The 22939-nt window shown below is 33.8% G+C and overlaps 1 protein-coding gene across 2 annotated transcripts in view; it reads right to left on the reverse strand.

Moving 5' to 3' along the window:
* Positions 1-22939, reverse strand: part of LOC148309499 (uncharacterized) — a 206333-nt gene that overhangs the window by 134226 nt on the left and 49168 nt on the right. For both annotated transcript variants that reach the window (XM_088260053.1, XM_088260052.1), the window contains exons 3-5: positions 7869-7965; positions 4421-4589; positions 3446-3635 (exon numbers count right to left, since the gene is read on the reverse strand). In XM_088260053.1, the coding sequence (XP_088116179.1) occupies positions 3446-3635; positions 4421-4589; positions 7869-7932 (423 nt within the window). In that variant the 5' untranslated portion in view covers positions 7933-7965. The remainder of the gene's footprint in view (positions 1-3445; positions 3636-4420; positions 4590-7868; positions 7966-22939) is intronic.

A 22939-nucleotide genomic window follows, 5' to 3' on the forward strand; every position in this document is an offset into this window, starting at 1 on the left:
AAGCGGAAGAAAACAAGAAATATTGAAGATGGTGAAGCAAAAAACACATCCATGGTCGGATTTCGGACATTTCGTTTACAGTGCTAGCTCGCTTATTCGAGCATAAATCTTGCAGTGGGTTTTTCGGATAAAATAATCGTTCGGATTGCCGAGTGTTTTGAGAAAAATGAGAGGTAAAAAGAAAAACGTTCGGATCTGGCATACAAATAAAATGGTCTCGGCTGAGTAAAAGCTTTCTGTATCGTTTTCCAGCACACGTGCTCCAGGAAACATGGCGGGCATCCATTGGCTGACATCATTGCCCCCTTCTTGACATCAATGTTGTCATGTTACAAATTTAAAAAAATATGCTTCGTCTTGTGGCCTGTTTTTGGGAGAAATTAGCCTCCTGCGATGTCGATTCCCGGCTGTCAATACATCTCTTTGGTGGTCTGTCCAAAAGTCGTCTACCTTGGAGGAGTTCCATTCTCCTCACATGCGCATACCATTGCCTTCTTCGTTGCCTTCCCCACCAAACAACATCTTCGATCTCGCATATTTCTCTTATCCTGGAGTTCCATATTCTATCTCGTAGACTCTTGCCTGATGTGCTCCTTAGAGTGTTTATTTCTGACACTATTAGCGCGTTTTTTATTACAACGAATGCATTCGACTATGATAGCCATTAAAAGTTCTACAATTGAATAGAGACAAACGGTAAAATTGGCCGACACGAGCGTGGAAATTCTCGATGGTTTAGTTGAGATTTGGGAGCAGGGTCTAAGGTCAGATGACGTCAGTGGGAGGGGAAATAGGAGAGCGGAACAACGCTGCCCCAAATACTTCAACAACACAATCGAGATGCTATCTCTGGCAGTTGAAAACAAAACCGTAAGAACGAGTTTATGGTTAGTCGTCCAGTACAATTGTCAAGTTTGTCAAACTTTTGAGTACCTACTCTAGCTGTCTGTTAAGGCCCAACATACGATAAATCGCAATTCAATTTTCTTTAAATCAAGGTAAAATTTAATTTATTTGAATTTTTTGCATAAAACACCGTTTTTGAATTGAAAAAAAAAACAAGTTTTTCTTCGAAAAAAATACACGATATGAAATAAATCACAGATCATAAGGCTTGTAAATGCCTAATCTTCCATATTCTTCTTAATTTTGATTCACAAATCTGCATATTTTTTAGTATTTATTTTACTTTTCTTGCTCCAGAACCAGTTTTTTTAAGCAAATGGAAATAATAAGGGAACCACTAAATAAAATGAATAATATTTAGTCGTATTATTTTTTCACATCTCATCAAAAATGAAGAAGAATATGGAAGTCTGGGCATTTACGGGGCTGACGACCGTCCTAGGCTGGTTTGAGTGATCACTTTACAAAAATGTAACATTCACCAATTCTACCCATTATTGACAACCACACTATTCAAATTCTTGTAAGTTCTATATATGTGAACCAATTTTGAAACTTTATTCTTGAATCACTAGAACTTCACAAGAGACATCTATTGGTGAGATGGAAAGAAGCTTTTTATTGAGCAGAAACTCTTTTATTAGTATGTGAGGTCCGAATCATGGATTATAATCACACACATGAGAAACGCCATAAAACATCATTTTCATTTTTATCATTTAAGCTTGACCCGATAATTTATTTATTAAATAATATGAAAATAACTCTAACAAGTATTTGGACACACTCAAAATGTTGTAAGCCTTTAGTCTCTGTACATTCGAAATTATTGTGCAAAAATGAATAAGTATTTATTTATAGATCAAACATCATGTACTACGCCACGAATTATTTTCATACCATGAGCTAAATGGCGTACTGTGTTTTGAGCATGCCTCGCAATAAATATTCGAATAATACTTATACATAATGATTGACACATTACCATTCAGTAATACTCTATGAGTGATGACTTAATAAACCTATATATATGTATATATATATATATATATATATATATATATATATATATATATATATATATATATATATATATATATATATATATATATATACATATATGGCAGTGCACAACGGAGTCCTGGTTCCAACTCTAATGTATGGAAGTGAAACATGGAGTTGGCAAAAGAAGGATGAAAGTAGACTGAATGCAGTCGAAATGCGATCTCTCAGAAGAATGTGCGACAAAACGATGTATGATAGATGTACGAATAGTGAAATAAGGAAGGAATGCAAAGCTGAGATAAGCATTATCGATAAAATTAAGAAAGGTGTGTTGAGATGGTTTGGACATGTAGAATGAATGAGTGAGGAAAGAACGGTAAAACAAATTTATGAGGCGAATGTTAGCGGGAAAAGAAGCAGAGGAAGACCGAGAAAAACATGGCACGATCAGGTATGCCAAATACTTGAATGTGGTCAGGTAAGGAGTCGTAATAATCGGCGGGTATGTATGAGGAGATGCATGAACGTGGAAGAGGCGAAGAATGTTTGCAAGGACAGAGTGGTGTGGCGCTCTTTTCTCTCTGCCTACCCCTGTGGAGAAGCGGCGTGATGGTTAGTTAGTTAGTTAGTATATATATATATACACACACATATATTCTTAGGTCTTTGTCAACCTTATACGGCGATACGATTCAATGGAATAGGATTAGAACACATCTTGGAACAGTTCACCATATATCCGAGCACCAATCAATAGTATATGGGATGGAATGGATCTTTGTCAGACGGGAGGAATATCTAAGTTAACATACTTAACCTATAAAGGATTGTATTAGACTCGTGAAGTGTTTATAAAAGCAGATATATAATTAATATTTTCATTCATCATTTTCTTTTGGAAAATTCGCCTTCGAAAAAACGTTATTTTCGTAAGTTGGCAATGAATTACGTCACAGAAACGATGGAGTCATTTTAATATTGGTAACATTGTTAAATTATCGGCGGCTCTATTTGATGATGCCTAAGGTACACCCTCCCCCACTTCCCTCATATTTTATAACACAAATAATAGTGTAGTGGTAAACAAACAATCCACACTACTACTATTACTTCTCTATAAACCATAGACAATAAACCATATGATGTCATAAAACGTTCGATGACGGAAATTTGATGACGTATGCGAACGCACGTTTTTCGTTTTATACAAATATCTAAACTTTAAACCTTAATACCTCCCTTAGCTGTCTGTAGATTTCAATAAGAATGTAATCGATAGTCTTGTGTTTTTTCATATTAATTTATTAGCCAAGAATCCAAAATCGTGACAAAAATCTATTGATACTCTGACTGCGATATCACCATATATCACGAACGGTTTTAGACTTACAGTGTTGAATTGATACACTGAGTACAATATCACCATATATCACGAACGGTTTTAGACTTACAGTGTTGAGTTGATACTCTGAGTACAATATCACCATATATCACGTACGGGCTAAGACTTGTGAGTTAAGGTGGTAGCACTCACCGTGAGCGGGGTGGCAAGGCCGGCGTTGTGGTGGTGGTGGTGATGGTGGTGCCGGCGGCGGCGGTCGGACGCGCTGGACGCGCTGCGCGCGCGCTCCTCGTCCGACTCGGCGCCGGACGCGCCTGACGCGTCGCCGGTGAACACCGAGTCGTGCGACACGCTCAGCCCGGCCTGGTGAGACGAGCCGGACCTGGGGAGGGAACATCACAGGCAATTCAGTCTTTACTTCTACTGCATGTGCCATATCAGGTCTGATAACGAACTCCTAGCCAAAGAAACGGCGGATGAAAAGGCTCTATGCACAATATGCCGAACCTTCTTCTAGTGGAACGGAAGGTCTGCTGATGACAGTCAACAGTCCGCTTTATCCTAAGAAGTGGTTGATTAACCTAATGGTTGTTTCAGTTCCTGATTGACTGTTTCTAACTAATAGTGGAAGAGCATTCAAACGCCATCGCCCCGCAACAGCAAAGACACGCTCGCCAAATTTAGTGCGCTGTTTGCGAGCTGGTAATATCACTTTGCCCATAGCAGCTGTTGTAGCCGATCGAAGCGTGAGACGTCTATCAACAAAATTGTGGAAATAGGAGCAGACTGTAAAAGTCAAGTCAAAGTTAATAAGAAAAACCACCAGAAAATCACTGTAAAAGTGAAGTCAAAGTAAATGAGAAAGACCACCAGAAAGTCACTATAGAAGTCAAGTCAAAGTAAATGAGAAAGACCACCAGAAAGTCACTATAGAAGTAAAGTCAAAGTAAATGAGAAAGACCACCAGAAAGTCACTATAGAAGTCAAGACAAAGTAAATGAGAAAGACCACCAGAAAGTCACGGTCAAAGTCAAGTCAAAGTAGATGAGAAAGACCACCAGAAAGTCACTATAGAAGTCAAGTGAAAGTAAATGAGAAAGACCACCAGAAAGTCACTATAGAAGTCAAGTCGGAGTAAATGAGAAAGACCACCAGAAAGGCACTTACTTCCTCCTGTGGCCGTCGACGCCCGAGTCCATGGCGAGCAGGCGCGCGGCGGGCGGCTCCCCGGGGGGCCCGTCTCGGGCTGCGCCCTCGTGCGGGTCTCCCGAACCGCGGTGGCCGCGCCGCCTGAACATGCGCCGCAGCCCGCGCAGGAAGCGCCGCTTCTTGGTGTCTGCAATGTGAAAACGCCCTTATCAGAAACACGTCATAGGAATGAAAATACGGGAATCCAGTTCCAGCGCGGTAGCTAAACACGCTAACTATTACACCACGGAGCAAGAGTAAATCCACAAGTAGGTCTCGGTTCTCTATAGAAGTTAGGAAGTTGGAGACTCAGCCATCATAAGCGGTGTTGCATAAGCCATAGCTAGATTTCAAAGTCACTTAGATAAGTAATCTTTAAAACAAAATTAAAAAAAAAAAACATAAAAGACTCACCCCTACCTAGACTCCATACCAAAGAATTTTTTTTTTAATTTTTATTTACTTTGTTTATTTTTAATTTTAGTTTTAATTGACTTTAACTAATTTACTTTGTTTAAAAAAAATGTAAAACGAACTCCCTCTCTAAACACAAGTATCTACTTTATAAGAGAGGTAGAAACGTTATATTTGAAATGTATTGTTTATTTACCAACTATTTTGTTTGATTTAAACACTTATGTATTACTTATGTAAAAAAAAACAATAAAAAAAACATTGCTTCCTTTCCTAAAACATTATATTATAAAAATGTTGTAGGAAAGGAAGCAATTGTAATTATTATTTATTTATTTATTTATTTATCTAATATAGTTACATTTTTAAGTACAACATAATACATTTTCTAAACATATATACATATGGCAAACATTTAGTTTTAGATTCGCTTTGCCTCTCCAAAAAAGAGACTGAGCTCTTGTGATTGTAGAGGGACTTAGACTCAAGGTTTAATGTTTTATATAATTAATGGTATAATAGTATTTTTTTATATATTTCTTCAAGATTTATATGTAATGGGCATATTTTTTTTTTTTAAGAATTTGTAATATGATGAGTTTTTGAGATGTCAAAAAATAATATAAAAAGAACTCCACCGACAAGCAAACACAAAGTGGTTTAGTGGGTCTCTGCAAAAAATGTTTACCATTGTTCTTTCAATAAATCGCTCACTCCTTTCAAGAACGTCATAAATCAAAAAACGATAATTTTCAGTTGTACATGTTTTCGGAATGCCCAGAAAATATACTATATCCCAGCAAAAGAGGTAAATTTTTAACTTAATATTTACCCGCTACAGGGCAGAAAATGTTGTTTTTGCATTTTGAAGAAAATGTATTGTTTAATTATTTTTTTAAACATACTAAATATTTTTCAAATGCAGAAAAAACCTTCAGGTTTTACCTAAAAAGATCTGTTGTACAGTAAAAAGTTAAATAAGCGGCTTGATATTTATTTTTAATACATTGTGTCATATTTTCAAACTTCAAAAACGTTCTCCTGAAAAATCAAGTTTTTTGATTTATGACGTTCTTGAAAGGAGTGAGCGAAATGTAAACAATGTTTGTATTACGTAAGTCATAATGACTACAACACAATATGTAATAAAATAATATCTAGGTACATAAACCTATTACCATACTACACATTAATGATTCATTTATGTTTTTTATCAAGACCCATATCAATTTCGAAGGGTCCATTACAATAAGTAAATTCATATCCTTAATTTCCAAATCCAATTTGGAAATGGATCGGTTTCTAGATATTTTCATAACTGGGATAATATAGAATTCGTTTTCCATCTTCGTTTTCCATTTTCCGAATCAATGGGTCCATTTCATTTGGGTCACCTGTTTCCTGCTGTCCTACCCTTTTAAAACGTATGGTGATATTTTACAGCACCCTATAAATGTTTAATATAATAATATATTGTCCGCCTCCGTAGTGTAATGGTCAGCATGCTCGCCTAACGTTCTGGAGGTCCCGGGTTCGATTCCCAAGGGGGGTAAAATAAATATAAGTGATTTTTTAACTGTCATATTTATTCAATATTACCCTGGACTGGTACCTGAAGCGGAGGGCTGATCACCTTTCCTTCATGTGTAAACCATCAAGATAACACTGCGTTTATATGACGCAGTGCCCTATGCACCATTGGGGTGCGGATAAGGGTTTTATTATTATTATTAATTGGATTTGAAAATGGATCGGTTTAAAGATATTTTCATAACAGGCATAATAAAGAATTCGTTTTCCATCTTCGTTTTCCATTTTCCGAATCAATGGGTCCATTTCATTTGGGTCACCTGTTTCCTGCTGTCCTACCCTTTTAAAACGTATGGTGATATTTTACAGCACCTTATAAATGTTTAATATAATATGTATAAAAAAACATAAGTATAAAAAGATTCTAGTGATGTAATATGGATGTTCAATAAAGGGCAGAATGGTGTACGTTACACATGTGTGTAAGTTGAGATACCAATACATAAAATAAAATAACAACTGTGTAATTTTTACCATATGAAAAAATGTGAAGAAAAAAAATGTGAAAAAGCACAACATCATGCTATAAAGACAAACTTTTAAATATTTTTTAAGGTGGAATATTCGATAGCCCACAACCTAATTTTCTTTTAACAACATTTTATGTAATTGAATTTTTGATTACTACACTATTTTTGTATTTAAAAAATTAGATTTTTCATAGATCATTTCAGTGTTTAAAAAACTATATAGTGCAATTCAAACAACAAATGTCAGTACAAAACTTAAATCTAACCTATACATAAGATTCTACTGAGTCAAAAATCATGTTATCTAGTTGGTTTATTATAATAAAAGTGAGTGGATTAAAAAACAAAGTTATTTTATTTCTCTAAATAATATATTACAATGATCCGAAAAATTAGTGCTTCAAATATTAAAAAAATAAAATCAACATTTCAATTATTGTTATCTTGATGTATTATAGTATTTGAAAATGATGCGGAATGCATCAAAACACGTGTCACAATAGATTTTAGAAATAGTGGTATTTACCGAGTAAAACATAAATGTAAAATTAAATTTAAATATTATTAATACATATTTAAAGCATTTATCTTGTGGTTAGTCATTTTTACTTTTATAATTTTTTTACAAAAATGTTAGTAATATTAGTACATAGTCACTCACCAAGGTTTTGTCTACCGGTTTCAAGACGTACACGTCTCTTCGTCAGGAAAATTACTAAAACAGCATGTTGGTCCTAGATTCTACTAAAATCTCATATGATCAACATTTTATGTAGTTATAAGTGTGTGAATATTGCTATGGTAGTGACGTGTAGTATTGTTTGCATGCTGTTGTAGTGATTGTTCTGACGAAGAGAGAAGTACGTATCGAAACTGGTAGGCAACAATTTCGGCGAATATTTATATAATAATATTACAAATATTTTAGTAAATGAAATAAGGTTTGTTTTTACCATTTTTATCAGAGTCCGCAGCATCTAGGGCCAGCGTCGCCCCGTCGGCCTCTCCGTTTACCATCTGCGTAGAGGCGCCACCACGAGGGATGTTCTTCTGAAAAATCGTATAATAAAATTAGATTTAAATATTTTATAATTTGTTGAAATTTGGGTTAACAACAGCAACATACTTATGTAAAACAAAACCTTAAAAGATATACATTGAACAAGCCAATTATAGTTAACCACAGAAACATAAAGATTAGTACAAAATATGTATTTTTTGTATTTAGTGTAGATCTAGCAAAATTTGCTAGATCTACACTAAATACAACTACTACTACTACTACTACCATCACGCCGTTTCCCCACAGGGGTAGGCAGAGAGGATGGAACGCCACACTCTTCTGTCCTGACATACACTCCTAGCCTCCTTCACATCCATACATCTAGTCATACATGCCCTCCGATTACGCAGACTTTTGACACCGCCAGATTTTAGGTTCTGATTGATCTGATCGTGCCAAGTCTTTTTCGGTCGTCCACGTTCTGTTTTCCCTCTCACATTCGCCACATAAATTTTCTTAGTCATTCTCTCGCTATCCATTCGCTCCACAAGTCCATACCACCGCAAAGAGCTCTTTCTAATCTTTTCAATTATTCCTCGTTCAGCCTTACATTCCTTTCTTATATCATCGTTTTTAATTCTGTCATACAATGATTTTCCACACATTCGTCTGAGGGAGCGCATTTCAACAGCATTCACTCTGCTTTCATCCTTCCTTTGCCAGTTCCACTAAATACAAAAAATAGAGAAAATGTGTGTAAGAGGGTGTGTGTGTGTGTGTGTGTGTGTGTGTGTGTGTGTGTGTGCGATGTTGATTCTAGTAGGGACATACAATGCAGAGAAGCATAGTTTTTAAAGATCCTGAGAGGACAATAAGCTCAACATTCTACTTTTCAACACAGATTTTCCGCAATTGAAAATGTCAACTTGGCTAAAACATGAGTTGTACTCACTAGCCTTTCGAAACATAGGTCAACTCCGCGCATAATTACATAGTTCGAAGGACGGGTACTCTGAATAAAGATTGTACTGAAATACGTGTTCATTGATCTATAATCTTCCACAAATCCTGTGCTCCTGGGAATGCATTATAGTGAAAATATGGCACCTTAAGGCCCTTAATACGTTAAAAGCAAATTAATTTTCATTAAAAACAGGTAAAAATTTGACGTAGTTGAATTTTGCGCATAAAACACCGTTTTTGTATAGAAAAAAAAAGTTTTTCTTCGGAATAAATGCATTGTTTCGAAAAGAAAAGAATAATTGAAAGGCAATGAGTTAAAAAAATATATTAAAATACATTTTTTTAAAATTTAAATTCTAAAAAAAAAAAAAAAAAATACAACGCATATTGTAAAAAAAATCGGGCATGCAATGAAGTGCGGCTCTCAGCGCAGCTGGACGCTTAATGAATTCATTATTGCGAGTAAGTTCTTAACGACAAATAAAGAATTAGTGAAGTAAAAAATAGACACTCGAAATATATAATAAAGTAATAATAAAACCCTTATCCGCACCCCAATGATGCATAGAGCACTGCGTCATATAAACGCAGTGTTATCTTGATCGTTTACACATGAAGGAAAGGTGATCAGCCCTCCGCTTCAGGTACAAGTCCAGGGTAATAATATTGAATAAATATTACAGTGACAAAATCACTTATATTTATTTTACCCCCCTTGGAAATCGAATCCGGGACCTCCAGAACGGTAGCCGAGCGTGCTGACCATTACACTACGGAGGCGGACAATATAATAAAAAAATAACTAAGTAAGTTGATAGTTTTTTCCACTTCAATTATAAGTGATCAGTGACTGGGTTTCGTTGTTATCGAAATCATCAGACTGGTGTGAGGCTAGACACAATTCTAGGTTATGTAAAAAATGTCAGGGGTTGAAAACCATGATTTTACATATTGTTTTCTGACAAAATGATTTAAAATTATAAAAATACTTACAAGTAAGTTATGGTAAAGGCTTTATGTATGATTTAATATAATTTTATTCTTTTCTAGGGTAGACGAAATTCTAAGTTATAAACATAACATGATAGATGTTAAAAACTATGATTTTATATTGGATTTAAGTTTTATACAAACATTTGTTGGTTGAATTGCACTATATAGTTTTTTAAACACTGAAATTATCTATGCAAAATCAAATTTTTAATTTCTTGAATGTTTTCCGCAGATACTTTGTGGCACATTTTATAAACATTGTAAAATGAAATAACTTTATTTATTGATTTGGCGTTTAATTTGTGGAACTCCATTTTAATTTATGTATTAATTATAAATCAAACACAGATTTTTTGAGTCTACTAAGTTTACTAACTTAGTAGACTCAAAAACTCTGTGTTTGATTTATAATCAATACATAAAATGAAATAACTTTGTCATACAAAAAATATTAAAATTTTCGTCTTTTCTGCATAATGTTATGCTTTTCCTCGATACAAATTTGCCTATCGCATCGTCCACAGGAAAATTGAATTTATCAACAGATAATCAAATAATGGAGTGCGCGATAATCCAAGCAAATATCGTAACGATCGAGTTACAAACAATTACTGGTATCACGATTGCTTATCACTGCAAATAAAAGGATTGTATGAAATATCGTTCGCGGCTAGTTCATTCAAAAACTGTTCAAATTCTAAGATTTAGAATACTATGGCCAATTAAAATGAAAAAAAAATCCAGTTACACCATCATAGAATAAAACATCACAATTTATCAAAATTAATATTATCAATTATAAAATATTTATTATATTATCAATTTATAAAACATCACAATAAATTGTCCGTCTCCGTATTGTAATGGTCGGCTCGCTCGGCTACCGTTCTGGAGGTCCCGTGTTCGATTCACAGGGTGGGGTCAAATAAATATAAGTGGTTTTTTTTACTCTAATATTTATTCAATATTACTCTGGACTGGTACCTGAAGTAGGGGGCTGATCATCTTTCCTTTCCCCCGGTCCCGGTTTCGAATCTCAGGGGGGGTCAAATAAATATAAGTGATTTTTTCACTCAAATATTTATTTAATATTGCCCTGGACTGGTACCTGAAGCAGGGGGCTGATCATCTTTCCTTTACGTGTTAACGTACAAGATAAAACTGCTTTCATATGACGCAGTGCCCTATGCACCATCCGGTGCAGATGAGGGTTTGAAGAAGAAAATGACTAATATTTATGTTCATCCCTCCCTGGGAATCGTACCCGAGACCTCCAGTACGGTTACTAAACGTGCTAACCATTACACTACGGAAGCGGAAAATTTAATTTGCAAATATGAATAATCCTCCTGTATTTCATTTCTAAGCCTTGAGAGATTTTAACAAATAATAATTCGACATTTAAACACAAAATAATTTGGTATCGGTGTTCACGTGACGCCACTGCGAGCATAAGCTGGTTAGCCGGTCCCAAACACCCGAAATATGATGACATATGTACACAAATATCGGCGTAATCAGATAAAAACCAAATATTTGTCGGAAGCCTTAGAAGCGAGCCCAAATCGGAATCCTATTACGCGTCACAATACCCGGGGAACATAGCTGGACAGTGAAGAATATCGGCAATTTATATCCAAGAAATAACCCAATCTCCAAAGAAACCCAAAGAACACCAATAATTTGTTATTATTTGTTGATTCGGCATCAACTTTGCGAAATAACATTGATACTGGCAAACCCGTATTATATATATATATATATATATATATATATATATATATATATATATATATATATATATATATATATATATATATATATATATATATATATGTATATATATATATATATATATATATATATATATATATATATATATATATATATATATATATATATATATATATATATATATATATATATATATATTATGTGTGATTATACGGTATGTCAGACCTCGGCCTTAGTGCATATTGTAACGTGTAGCATACTGTTGTAGTGATTGTCCTGACGAAGAGACGGGTATGTCTAGAAACCTGGAGACAAAAACTAAAAAAAACATTAAAAATATATATAAAAGTAAAAATGATTACCCACTAAGTAAATGCTGTATATCTTTATTAATAATATTGAGAACATGGAACCATCCAAAATTCCCCACACTGCACTGCACGGCCAACTTCAAGGTAAACGACTCCCGAGCAGACCACTTAAGAGATGTATTGACAGTTGGGAATCGACATCGCAGAAGACTAATCCCTCTTAAAAACAGGCCACAAGGCCTACACAAAGAAGAGGAAGAAGACTAGTAAAGCATTGTGATAAAATTAATAATTAAATGTTTAAAATAAATACCCCTCTCGTTCGCATGAAGGTTAGCATTAAATTAAGCCTTGTACACAAACCCGTTTGTTCCAACATGTTTATATTTAAGGATTATCCGTTTATCCGTAAACCGAGCTTAAGCAACGGATTATCCTCCGGTTTGACCGGGGTTTAAGGTTTAATTCGAGGATTTAGTTGGTCTAGGATTCCCGAGAATTTGCAAAGATAATAGGACACGACAACTCTGGAACGTGTTCGGGAAATTGATTTAGTGTTTGTCTATGGAGATTATTCGAACAACGCAATTAAATCACGTCTTTGTTTACCATTTGCATTGTATAAGTAAATATATAATGTTTAACAGAGACGAAGAAAGTGTAGTGAGATATTGGAGGTCAGAGTATTACGATCTGTATTCGTAACTTTAGAGAGTCAATTATAAAAATATAATAAAACAGGGAACTTCAAAAGTGCAAAAAAACTTGATTCATGTTCCAAAGCAGGATTACCGAAAGCAAGCGCGTCGATATCAAACAGTAACGTCACTTCACGACGAGTGTCCGAAGACAATATATATTTTTTTGTGTTTTGAATGGTTTATTTATATCTAAATCAGTGATCATACTACATATACATATACATATACATATATATATATATATATATATATATATATATATATATATATATATATATATATATATATATATATATATATATATATATATATATATATATATATATTTGTTTTTTCAACGGACTTTAACGAAACCCCCTTCCCCAAGTAGTCCGTAATATATCAAGGTTTTACTGAATTCCTCAAAATCTAAAGTGACACGTATTTCGATGCATACCGTATCATTTTCAAACACCGTACGATGCCGAAAATGATGTGGAATACATCGAAACACGTGTCACATTGGATTTTAAGAAATAATGGTATTAACAGAGTAAAACTTAAATTAATAAATATTTCCAGTGCTTTTTTAAACAAAAAAGCTTTTTACTAAAAAATATATATTTAAATATCATTTATAAAGTACTATACCGTGTTTTATCATTTTGACGAATTGTATAAATATAGATATAACGTAAGGACAAACATTGTGAAATTGCTGAAATAAGTGACTGCTGAAAGAATTAATTAAATTTAAAAAATACTAGTTAGAACCTGTCATTCAAAGGTTGAGATATGGTTTTTTTTTTATTTGGCAGTCACCCAGTGAAAGGACATTTCTGCCAGCGTCAAGTATTATTTTTATTTACAAACAAAAAAAGAAAAGAAAATAATAATAACAAAGATATGCTAAAGTGAAATTTAAACAAGAATACTAGTTAGAACCTTGTCATTCTAAGGGTGAGATATCTTTTTTTTTATTATTTATTTGGCAGTCACCCAGTGAAAGGACGTTTCTGCCAGTGTAAAGTATTATTTTTATTTACAACCAAAAAAATAATAGTAAATAATAATAACAAAGATATGCTAAATATATCGCTCACTCCTTTCAAGAACGTCATAAAACAAAAATCGTCAAATTTCAGTTGTACATGTTTTCGGAATGCCCAGAAAATGTGTTATATTCTAGCAAAAGGGTTTTTTTTAACTTAATATTTACCCGTTACATGACAGAAAGTGTTGTTTTTGCATTTGAAGAAAATGTATCGTTTAATTATTTTTTAAACATACTAAATATTTTTCAAATGGAGAAAAAACCTTTAGGTTTTACCTAAAAAGATCTGTTGCACAGTAAAAAGATCAATAAGTGGCTTGATATTTATTTTTAATACATTGTATTATATTTTTAAACTTTGAAAACGTTATCCTGAAAAATCAAGTTTTTTTTTATTTATGACGTTCTTGAAAGGAGTGAGCGATATGCGTAGTCAATCCACGTTGTCAGTATTACAGTCAGTGAAAGAATTTAAGTTTTTTGGGCGAAAAGAAATATTTTCGGTATATTTTACCGCGATATTTGTGTCATATTCACAGTATTTCAGTAAATCAGGCAATTTTCTTTATGCGTTATATAATGGACGGTCGTGAACACCAATACGAGAATTTTGGTCCGGCTCAATTTGCGGTGAAAAGTTTTTTATTCCTTTGAGAATCATTTTTATAGAGCCTTAAAAATTGCGTTTTAAATTGCTCGTTTGATAAAAATAAAAGTCTTAATATATTACACACGTGCAATAGAGGACTTAAATTAGATTACTTAGAAATATTAGAGATCAAAAAGGCAATTATTAATTATTTACTACTAATAAGTCCAGTGTTTGATAATGTCCTAAGAAGACGAAACGGGTCACGTATTAACATATATATATTTATTGATTTGGCGTTTTATTTGTAGAACTCCATTTTAATTTATGTATTAATTTAAATCAAACACAGATTTTTTGAGTCTACTAAGTTGCATTTTATTAACAAAAACACATAAAAAATTATATTGTGACAATTGTATTATGTGTTTTTGTTAATAAAATACAACGTAGTAGACTCAAAAAATCTGTGTTTGATTTAAAATTAATACATACATTAACATATACATAAATAAATGTAGAATTCAATCCAAAAACCGTGTTTTATTTTTTATATATTTCCCAACAATTTTAGAGACTTATCTGCAGGTAGAATTATAAGGATAGGAAAGGTAAATGTGAAAAATACATTACATACACCCAGACCAATTGAAAATGAATTATTATTGAATTAATTTTGCACTTGGCGGGAGTTGAACCCGCGACGCCAGTTTCGCATTTGAGCGTCTACCCAACTACGCCACGGCGCCTGTCGTTAATAAAGTAATTTGATAAAAAGACGACACATATCCCATTATATTTGTAAAGACAAAACTTCAGATAATTACAGTTACCAAGTCAACACATTGTATAAAGCTTTGTAGCGCAAGTGTTCAGACACATCGCTTTCCTAAAAGCGAGTTCAAAAACAAATTACAAACAAACAATACGGCAAAACGAAAAGTTTCAGTCACACGTCCCTCGAAAGGGAACCCTTAGAGCGTTTGTCCACTACACGGAATTCTACCATCCGGCAGTCTGTTTTTTTTTTTTAAATAAATGCGACTACAACAGTTTAGCGCGATCGAATTTACGCGCAACGTGTTCACGCAGCGATCCGAAGAAAGGCGGCCAAAAGCACAAGCCAATCATCCGTTTTGTCATGCTGACTGAAGTGCCGGACGGTAAAATTCCGTGTAGTACACAAACGCCCATACAACGCTTGTGCACTACACGGAATTTTACTGTCCAGCAGTCCAATTTTGAAAAACTGATGAAAAACGAATGTTCACGCATCGATCAAGAGCTCCGATCCGAAGAAAGATGGCACAAAAGCACAAGCCAATCCAGACAATCATCCGTTTTATCATCGTATCGTAATCGCAAAATTTCATGTTGTGCACAAACGCCCATACAACGCTTTTGCACTACAAGGAATTTTACTGTCCGGAAGTCCGGTTAGCATGATAAAACGGATGATTGGCTTATATTGCTAGTGCTTTTATCTGCCTTTCTTCGGATCGGTACTCTTGTTCGGTGCGTGAACACGTTGCGCGTAAATTCGTCACGCTAAACTGTCGTAGTCGCTTTCATTTTCAAAACTGGACTGCCGGACGGTAAAATTCAGTGTAGTGCACAGGTGCCCATACACGTCCGTAATCGCAGCCGGCTGTTGTTCGGGCTTCCACCGACAGCACGAAGGACCCATTAGCCGGGGTAACAAGTATACGAACGTGGTCGATAACGTGAGGTACCACTTTTAAATTATTCAAGGCATATTGCGGCCTTCAGTTTGAGAAATGCCAGATCAATATCGAAGGAAGTCAGGAGGAAGCTCCTTAGAAATAAGCCACAACACGGCTCATTCATCATATTAGTAATATCGGTAATTTATAAACTAACTAACTAACTAACTAACCATCACGCCGCTTCACCGCAGGGGTAGGCAGAGAGAATAGAGCGCCACACCACTCTGTCCTTGCAAACATTCTTCGCCTCTTCCACGTTCATGCATCTCCTCATACATACCCGCCGATTGTTACGACTCCTAACCTGACCACTTTCAAGTATTTGGCATACCTGATCGTGCCGTGTTTTTTTCGGTCTTCCTCTGCTTCTTTTCCCGCTAACATTCGCCTCATAAATTTGTTTTACCGTTCTTTCGTCACTCATTCGTTCCACATGTCCAAACCATCTCAACACACCCTTTCTTAATTTTATCGATAATGCTTATCTCAGCTTTGCATTCCTTCCTTATTTCACTATTCGCACATCTATCCTACATTTCGATATAATCCAGGATTCGGATCTCACATACTAATATAAGAGTTTCTGCTTAATAAAAAAGCTTCTTTACATCTCACCAATAGATGTCTCTAGTGAAGTTCTAGTGATTCAAGAACAAAGTTTCTAAATTGGTTCATATATATAGAACTTCCAAGAATTTGAGTAGTGTGGTTGTCAATAATGGGTAGAATTGGTGAATGTTACACGTGTGTAAAGTGATCACTTAAACCAGCCTATGACGGTCGTAAGCCCCGTAAATGCCCAGACTTCCATATTCTTCTTCATCTTTGATGAGATGTCAAAAAATAATATGATACTTATTTATTTTTGTACAAAAATATTAATATTATTAGCATATAACCACTCACCGAGAATTTAAGATTAATCTCGGCTCGTAACGCATGTTTGTGCTGGAACATTAAGTGCATGTTGGTCTTCGGGTTGACCAAAAATCGCATGTCGCTCACTCCTTTCAAGAACGTCATAAATCAAAAATCGTCAATTTTCAGTTGTGCATGTTTTCGGAATGCCCAGAAAATGTATTATATCCCAGCAAAAGAGGCATATTTTTAACTTAATATTTACCCGCTACAAGGCAGAAAGTGTTGTTTTTTGCATTTTGAAGAAAAGGTATTGTTTAACTATTTTTTTAAACATACTAAATATTTTTCAAATGGAGAAAAAACCTTCAGGTTTTACCTAAAAAGATCTGTTGCACAGTAAAAAGTTGAATAAGTGGCTTGATATCTATTTTTAATACATTGATTATATTTTTAAACTTTAAAAACGTTCTCCTGAAAAATCAAGTTTTTTGATTTATGACGTTCTTGAAAGGAGTGAGCGATGTGTTAAACTTTTTATGTTGTTTTAAGTGTGTAAATGGTGCTATGGTGGTGAAGGGTGGTAATGTTTGCCTGCTGTGTTAGTGATTGTCCTGACGAAGAGACGGGTACGTCTCGAAACCGGTAGACATAAAAATCTCGGTGAGTGGTTATATACTAATACTATTAACATTTTTGTAAAAAATAAATAAGTAAAAATGACTAACCACAAAGTTAATGCTTTAAATAGTTATAATATTGAGAATATTGGTAATTTTATTTTTTTTCATACAAAATGAATGGTGGACGATTCAAGGCCCCATATACGATAAATCGATACAATTTTTTTTTAACCCAGGAAACATTTGACATAATTGATTATTTTTGTTTAAAACGCTGTTTTTGTATTGAAAGAATGTTTTTCTTCGAAATAAATACATACTTATATGGTTTTGTACAGAAAATACTAATTGAGAGATAAGAAGTTTAAAAAAAAATATAAAAACAGGTTTTCAACATTAATTCTCTAAAAAAAACAAATTCCATATAACATTAGAAAATACGTATGCTAGTCTAAGTGATCACTTTACACACGTGTAACATTCACCAATTCTATCCATGATTGACAACAGCACTACTCTAATTCTAGTAAATTCTATACATATGATATATAATTAGATTAAAACCGATATTTTTAGCGTTTCTACTTTATTTTTATTTGACCAGCCACCGGGTTTCGTCGTTACCGACATCACCAGTCTGATGATGTCGGTAACGACGAAACCCGGTCGCTGGTCAAATAAAAATAAAGTGGAAAAGCTAAAAATATTGGTTTTAATCTAATAATATATCAAAATGCAATTCCATCACGAAGTGTCAGTGGATATTATAAATCTATACATATGATCTAATTTCGAAACATTTTACTTGATTCACTTAGAATTTCACTAGAAACATCTATTGGTGAGATGAGGAAGCTTTTTTTTACATTTGGTGTTTGAAAATGATACGGAATGCAAAGAAACACGTGTCATAATGGATATTTTAGAAACAGAAGTTTTTACCAACTGAAACATAAATTAAAAAGTTTACTAATTCTTATTTAGACGCACCTTAAAGTTTTGTACACAAAAAATCTCAAATAATTATTGCCTCTAATAAAAATTAATTTTTAGTTTTTTCGCATTATTCAAATTAAAACGTACCATCATAAAAATGAATAGGGCGTTTTTTTATTAAGCTTTTAAAAATTATGTAGGAAACGTTTCAATTATTTTGGTATAATATTATTTCTTGCGTTGTTTTTCCTTCGCATTTTTACCGTTATTAAAATATTCACGGCGGAAATTTCAGAATAAATTAAGGGTAAATGAAAATATTCAGGTTATAGAATTTAATGAATCCCTGTGTTTCTAGAACATTTTTACCACGAAGAAAATATTATTTTATCATTAATTATTTTACATTAACTAAAAGATGGAAAGAGTAAGATCGGAAGCGTGTTCGGATAGAGAAAAATGTAATCTAATGTAACTAACTAACTAACCTTCACGCCGCTTCCCCGCAGGGATAGGTAGAGAGAATAGAACGCCACACCACTCTGTCATTGCATACATTCTTCGCCTCTTCCACGTTCATGCATCTCCTCATACATACCCGCCGATTGTTACGACTCCTAACCTGACCACTTTCAAGTATTTGGCATACCTGATCGTGCCATGTTTTTCTTGGTCTTCCTCTGCTCTTTTTTCCACTGACATTCGCCTCATAAATTTGTTTTACAGTTCTTTCCTCATTCATTCGTTCTAAATGTCCAAACCATCTCAACACGCCTTTCTTAATTTTATCGATAATGCTTATTTCAGCTTTGCATTCCTTCCTTATTTCACTATTCGCACATCTATCATACATCGTTTTGTCGCACATTCTTCTGAGATATCGCATTTCGACTGCATTCAGTTTACTTTCATCCTTCTTTTGCCAACTCCATGTTTCACTTCCATACATTAGAGTTGGAACCAGGACTCCGTTGTGCACTGCCAGTTTAGCTTCCGCTGATAGGTTTTTATTTGCTATAACTGATTTCAGTGCACCATTCACTTTGTTCCCAGCATTCACTCTCCTTTCTATGTCTTTATCAATCTTTCCATCCCTAGAAAACATACTACCCAAATATACGAAATCATCTACCTGTTTTCAAAATCTCTCCGTTTACCAATATTTCACACTCAGATCTACATTCTTCTCTTTCAAAAACCATAATTTTGGATATTGATAAAATTTAGACAGGAATCTAGTTGTCTTGTTGTTCCTTTCCAAATTACCAATATATCGTCAACGTACCTGAACCATTTTTTTTGAGTAGGGGATGCTTAGACTTAAAGATTTCTTTCTCTAAGTTATTTATAAAAATGTCAGCAAGAATTGGGGACAAAGGAGATCCCATGGGTAAGCCGTTAGATTGGATATATATTTAATTATTGAAAATAAAATAATTCTGATTAGTTCATGCAATAGTACGGCTGTCCAAACTTAAAACACAGTAAGGGACATTTTTTGTAGTACGTTTTTTTTCGCATTTTTGGACTAAGTAGAATCTACTTAGTCCAAAAATGCGAAAAAAACGTACTACAAAAAAATGTCCCTTACTGTGTTTTGTTTGAGTTTGGACAGCCAAGTAGTTTAAGCATCTCCTTTACAATGTTCTTATCTAAATGTAAGTCTTATCAGTAAGTTATTGACAATTTATTTATTGTTTTTACCCAAGGAACTCTTAAATTTAGAATTACGTTCACATACGGTGTTTGAAAATGATGCGGAATGCATCGAAACACGTGTCACAGTAGATTTTAAGACATAGTGGTATTTACTAAGAAAAACATTAATTAAAAATAGTTATAAATAAATAATTCTATCATAAATATTAAAATGTGCCACGAAATCTCTGTCATAAACGCTCTTAAGACATCGGTTGTCTGATGAGCTTCGTCACTATAAACATAAAAGAATAATAAATTCGTTTTTTGTGTAAAGTCTACTAAGGTGGAAATTTTCTTGAGTAGAGATAAAAGCGTATTTTTTTTTGTCGTGAAAGGGAACTGTTCACAGCAAAGAAAAAACCTCACAAAGTAGGGAAAAAACACTAACTCAACTAGATAAAAAAGAGGCAGTTTATTATTTGCAAAAAAAGTTTTTTTTTACAAGTTTTTGTGTGCCAGAGCTTATAAGCTTATATAGAAACTACCAAGGCCCAGTATTCGTTAAATCACAACAGAATTTTTTCAAAATCCAGGTAACATTTTAGGTAATAATTTTTTTCTTCTTAAAACGCCGTATTTGCATTGAAAAAATAAATTAGTTCATATGTATAGAACTTCCAAGAATTTGAGAAGTGTGGTTGTCAATAATGGGTAGAATTGATGAATGTTACAATGTTACATGTAGACATTGAAAAAAATATTTTTCAATGTCTGTTCACGCCTGATTTTTTAATAATTATGTATATTGGATATTATTTGTTTTTGTTTTTTGGAATATACATTTATATAACTTTTTATAATACATTTTTATATGTATTATAAATATACAACTATATATATTATAAATATGAATATACATTTTTATATACATTTTTATAACTCCTTACCTTTCAATAACTCTTTAATTTTCATAATCATATAATTATTTCGAAGAAAAGCTTAATTTTCATATTATTTTTTGACGTCACATGAAAGATGAAGAAGAATATGGAAGTCTGGGCATTTACGGGGCTGACGACCGTCATAGGCTGGTTTAAGTGATCACTTTACACACGTGCAACATTCACCAATTCTACCCATTATTGACAACCATTGTGGCTGTCAATAATGTACAAAACATAATTAGTGTAGAATTGGTGAATGTTACACGTGTGTAAAGTGATCTTTGATGTGATGTGAAAAAATAATATGAAAAAAAAAGTGGTAAAAACAAAGTTGTATTATTTTATAAAGTTTATAAAATGTGCCACAAAGTATCTGCGAAAAACATTCAAGAAACAAAATTTTATATTTTATATTAAATACGTTTAGTTAATTCTTGCCTTGTGCATATAATATTGCACACAATTTCGTCTAGCCTCACACCAGTCAATTTTATTACAAAAATAATTGAAAAACATGTTTTCAAGTGTCTCATATAAGTAGTATCTGAAACACTTGGGTAAGGATCTTGCATACATTTGAAATGAAGGACAATAGGGGATGCTTGATGACATTTGGCAACGTCATAAGAAATTCTCACGTGTGTGTCATTTCGCCACGTGGTTACTGCTTAGATTGAGTATTGGTCCAGTTCCATCTCGCGAGAGCGCATGCCCGACAAGTCAGCCTCCTTGTATCACGGGGCATCCCGTTTAGTGGGACAGGAAGGGTAGCTGGGAATAAGGAATCTGTGACGCATTGGGAATCTGGGAAGGTTAGTCATGATATAGCTCACTCCTTTCAAGAACGTCATAAATAAAAAATCGTCAATTTTCAGTTGTGCATGTTTTCAGAATGCCCAGAAAATGTACTATATCCCAGCAAAAGCGGCATATATTTAACTCAATATTTACCCGCTACAGGGCAGAAAGTGTTGTTGTTGCATTTTTAAGAAAAGGTATTGTTTAATTGTTTTTTAAATATACTAAATATTTTTCGAATGGAGAAAAAACCTTCAGGTTTTACTTAAAAAGATCTGTTGCACAGTAAAAAGTTCAGTAAGTGGCTTTATATTAATTTTTAATACATTATGTTATATTTTACGTTCTTCTGAAAAATGAAGTTGATTTATTTATGACGTTCTTGAAAGGTGAGAGCGATATATCAACAACTGGAAGTTCCTATTGTCGTATGATTATTTTCTCAGTACAGACGGACCTCATCCTTTGCACATACGACTTAAGTATGCACAATTTGCTATTTCGCACATATTTTTTTTTTGGCAATAAAGCAAATATGTTTTCACAACATTTTGAGTGTGTCCAAATACTTGTTCACAAAATCTGGATTAGCTCCAATTACAGGAGTTATTTTCAAATATTTTTTTGTAATCTCATCAAAGATGAAGAAGAATATGGAAGTCTGGGCATTTACGGGGCTGACGGCCGTCATAGGCTGGTTTAAGTGATCACTTGACACGCGTGTAACATTCACCAATTCTGCCCATTATTGACAACCACACCACTCAAATTCTTGGAAGTTCTATATACATGAACCAATTTTGAAACATATTTCTTGAATCACTAGAACTTCACTAGAGAATCTATTGGTGAAGTGAAAAGAAGCTTTTTATTGAGCAGGAATTCTTTTATTAGTATGTGAGGTCCGAATTCCGGATTATAATCACACACATAAGAAAGGCCAGAAAATAACATTTTCATTTTTATTATTTAAGCTTATAATTTTGACCAGATAATTTATTCACAACATTTTGAGTGTGTCCAAATACTTGTTAAAAAAATCTGGATTATCTCCAATTACAGGAAGTATTTTTATTTTATTTTATTTTATGTTACACGTGTGTAAAGTGATCACTTGAACCAGCGTATGACGGTCGTCAGCCCCGTAAATGCCCAGATTTCCGTATTCTT

This window comes from Brachycentrus maculatus, unplaced genomic scaffold (genome assembly GCF_059751285.1).
Source record: "Brachycentrus maculatus isolate JH-2025_06_01 unplaced genomic scaffold, ASM5975128v1 h1tg000122l, whole genome shotgun sequence".
Taxonomy (NCBI): Eukaryota; Metazoa; Arthropoda; class Insecta; order Trichoptera; family Brachycentridae; genus Brachycentrus; species Brachycentrus maculatus.